Genomic DNA, 3,218 nt, shown 5'->3' on the forward strand with positions numbered 1-3,218 from the left:
ATAGATAGATAGATAGATAGATAGATAGATAGGTAGATAGATAGATAGATAGATAGATAGATAGATAGATAGATAGATAGATAGGCAAAGAAGTGAGATACAGAGAGTCAGAGAGGGACAGATAGGCACAGAAAGTAAAAGAAATAGTCACCACAGGTTTCGGTCCTGACCCTCCTGTTACAATGTTGTCATTGCTTCATGAAAGCGACACGCGCCCACAAGACAGCATTGTACATGAGAAAACATCAAGGCAAAAATTCCCCTCTCTGACTCTGTCTGTCCACCTCTCAGTAAATCTGGTGGAGCGTTAGTTCTATTTCTCCTGATATGATTAATATAGCTAGTCAACAGACACGAATTGAAATTATGCATGGTGTTCTTTCTCCGTTACTTTTGAATTAAGAAGAAGCATGTCGATACGGCAGGGGTCATTTTGTGCAGGATTTAAAAAAAAAACTGAACCGTAAAAGGCAGGAATAAACAATAGATGGACAGTTAAGAGTCTGATCCTATCAGTTGCACCCTCCGATCCCACAACATCTTTTATTCTATAGCACTTCAAAGTTACGATTTTAAAAAAATGTTGGTGTTTTATGCCTCTATTGACGCACTTAAGATCCTTTAGAAAGCGAGCTTTGACCTAACCTGTCAGGACCAATCCGAGGTGAGATGGATACACCATTCCAGCAGAAAAGCTGAGATACTTAAAAAAAGATTATCTCAACACGAGAACCGAACTGGAATCTTCTGCGTGTGATTTCGAAGCGCCTAACTGCTACAGCAGAAATGCCGGTAAATGCCAGCATGTTAAACGTACAGTACAACCAATTAGTTGTGTGTAACCTAAATCTGAACTAAGCGCCAGCAGAGAAAGAGGAGGACCGTAAGACTGCAAAAGGCTGTAAACATTTTCTAGAGCAATAAGTAATGTGAACAAATCATGACATAGATGAGGGTTTGCTAAGAATAAATATCTACATGATCAAGGAGGTGGTAGTGGGGAGGAGTAGTACAATTGATTATAGCCAATCAAGATGTGGTCAGTCTAGTCCATGTTCCAGTTGAAACCTAAAAATTAAATTTCAAATCAAATTCCTCTTAAACTTTTGCTTCCAAACAATGAATATCGCAATGATTTTTGTTGTGTAACTGTTGGTTTTGAAAATTTTATAATGTACTGGTGTTGAAAGTTGGGGTTAATTAATTGATTGAAGGAATAACGTCTAAAAGATTTCTTCAGCTCAACAAATTGGAGGCAGACGATGACTGGAACTCGTCTTCGTCCACAGAGGGCAGCGAATCGCTGAGGCTGTTCCCGTGTCGGATGACGTCATCATGGAGGCTGGGCGGGGACCGGGGCTTGGCTCTGGGTGGTACAGCATTGTTAGCCAAACCCCCTTCGGGAATCGCAGTCTTGTGATTGGCTGATGTCTGGGACGACGATGACGATGGCCCGCCGTTGGATATAGATAAACCGTGTGGCGTTTTACTTGCGCCTGTTAGATGATTGTCTGAGGTAAAGAGCGGCCGTGAGGTGGTGTCTCCAGACACAACAACCTGGTCTTCTGAGGTGATTGTGACGACGTCATTGTCTGTCATGGCGTCTCCCAGCAACTCATCGTCCACGTCATCAACTGATGTGTTCCTCGTGACGCACTCGTCGTCCACACTTCTGGAGGCACAGCCGTCAGAAGTCTCTTCTGATTGGGTTAAATTGTTCTCGTTCTCTATATCGGACGGGGTGCGTAGTGTCTTCGGTCGGAAGGTTGGCGAACCACCGGCAGCGTTATTGCCGTCTCTTTTCTCACCACTTTCAGATACACCATGTCCACCACCACCATCACCACCACCATGTCCACCACCATTACCACCAGAACTATCACCAACAGATCTTTCCCCACCGCCACGGCCACTCCTCTCCTGAACGTTACTACCATTCAAAGTGGGGGAGGATGCCGCGGTGGGCGTTGACGATCCGGTGTCTTCGCTGGACACGTTAAACGGTTCAAACGACGCCATTTTGCTGGTGACGTAGTTGCTGCCGCTGGGAGATGGTGACGTGGAGGGCGTGACGGTTGTCGACGGCGGCTGGATCTGAATCATTGTGGGAGCTATCAACACAGGGGGGCGCTGAGCAGGGGCAGCAGGGGACGCTGGTAACAATGAGGTCGCGGCAGACTCTGGTGTTTTATCCCTCACCAAAGAGGAAGGTCGACTCGCTTCACTGATTTTTTCCTCTGACCTCGTCGACGCCTCGGCAATGGTGGGAATCAACAAGACGTTCTCGGGGGAGAACCCTACATCCTCGTCCCCTTCATCCACCCGCTTCTGCGGCTGCAACGAGCCCCTTCTTTTCCCGTTGACCTTTGACCCGTTGATGCTGCTCGTGGACGCCACCATGCGGTCGTCGTAAGATCGTCTCCTGTTGTAGTCGATGGTCACTTCAGCCAACGAACTGCCCGGGTCACTGTCCATACTCCCGCGACCTCTGCCGAAACGAGTGGGATAACCTCCGTTCACGTGACTCGTGCTCCCCCCTCCCCCTCCCCCCATCATCCCTGCTCCCCCTTTCTCCTCCAGAGAGTTGAGGATATTCCTCACGTGATTCGCAATCATGGGCGAGTTGAGGCTGCTCTTTCTGTCTATCACGACCGGCGTGCTAAGTCCACTGACCCCACCGTCCCCCATCCCACCCAACAACCCTGGACCCTCGTCTGGTGAGCTCAGCGTGCCCCGCCCACTCTCAGAGTTGGAGCGAGCGCGGGTTTTGAAAAGTCCTTTCTTACTGGTGTCCTTGGCGGATTCCTTGAGGTAAAGTTCCCGGTCAATGCTGGAGAGACATTGAGGCTGCATGGACTTCCGGCGTCCACCTCTGTCCACCAGGTTGAGGAGGGAGGGGCGTGGTGAAAGGCGGGGGAAGTCACTCTTGTCGTTCAGTAAGATTACACTTGAGTTATCAATCTTGATCTTGCATTTACTTTTCCCAGCTTTATCTGTGGGGGAAGAAGAAATGAAAATATTAGCTTTAGGTCAAGCTTCGTTTTCCCCATGACTAAGTATCCATTTATGCATTTTGCGAATTGCATTTTGTATATTGTTTAATTGTGTATTTGTATGTGCTCATTTCGTAACGATGTGTAAGCGTGCGCGTGTGATAAGCAAGTAGATGTGTGTGTGTGTGTGTGTGTGTGTGTGTGTGTGTGTGTGTGTGTGTGTGT

At 47.9% G+C, this 3,218-nt stretch overlaps 1 protein-coding gene across 1 annotated transcript in view; it reads right to left on the reverse strand.

The window, feature by feature from the left end:
• Window positions 1-17: 17 nt before the first annotated feature.
• The window catches only part of LOC118478699 (glycine, alanine and asparagine-rich protein-like), a 51,099-nt gene continuing 47,898 nt past the window's right edge, over window positions 18-3,218 (reverse strand). Inside the window, exon 5 of the mRNA XM_035972797.1 lies at window positions 18-2,993. Within this exon, the coding sequence (XP_035828690.1) occupies window positions 1,237-2,993 (1,757 nt within the window). The 3' untranslated portion in view covers window positions 18-1,236. The remainder of the gene's footprint in view (window positions 2,994-3,218) is intronic.

Source organism: Aplysia californica, unplaced genomic scaffold, assembly GCF_000002075.1.
Source record: "Aplysia californica isolate F4 #8 unplaced genomic scaffold, AplCal3.0 scaffold00850, whole genome shotgun sequence".
Taxonomy (NCBI): domain Eukaryota; kingdom Metazoa; phylum Mollusca; class Gastropoda; order Aplysiida; family Aplysiidae; genus Aplysia; species Aplysia californica.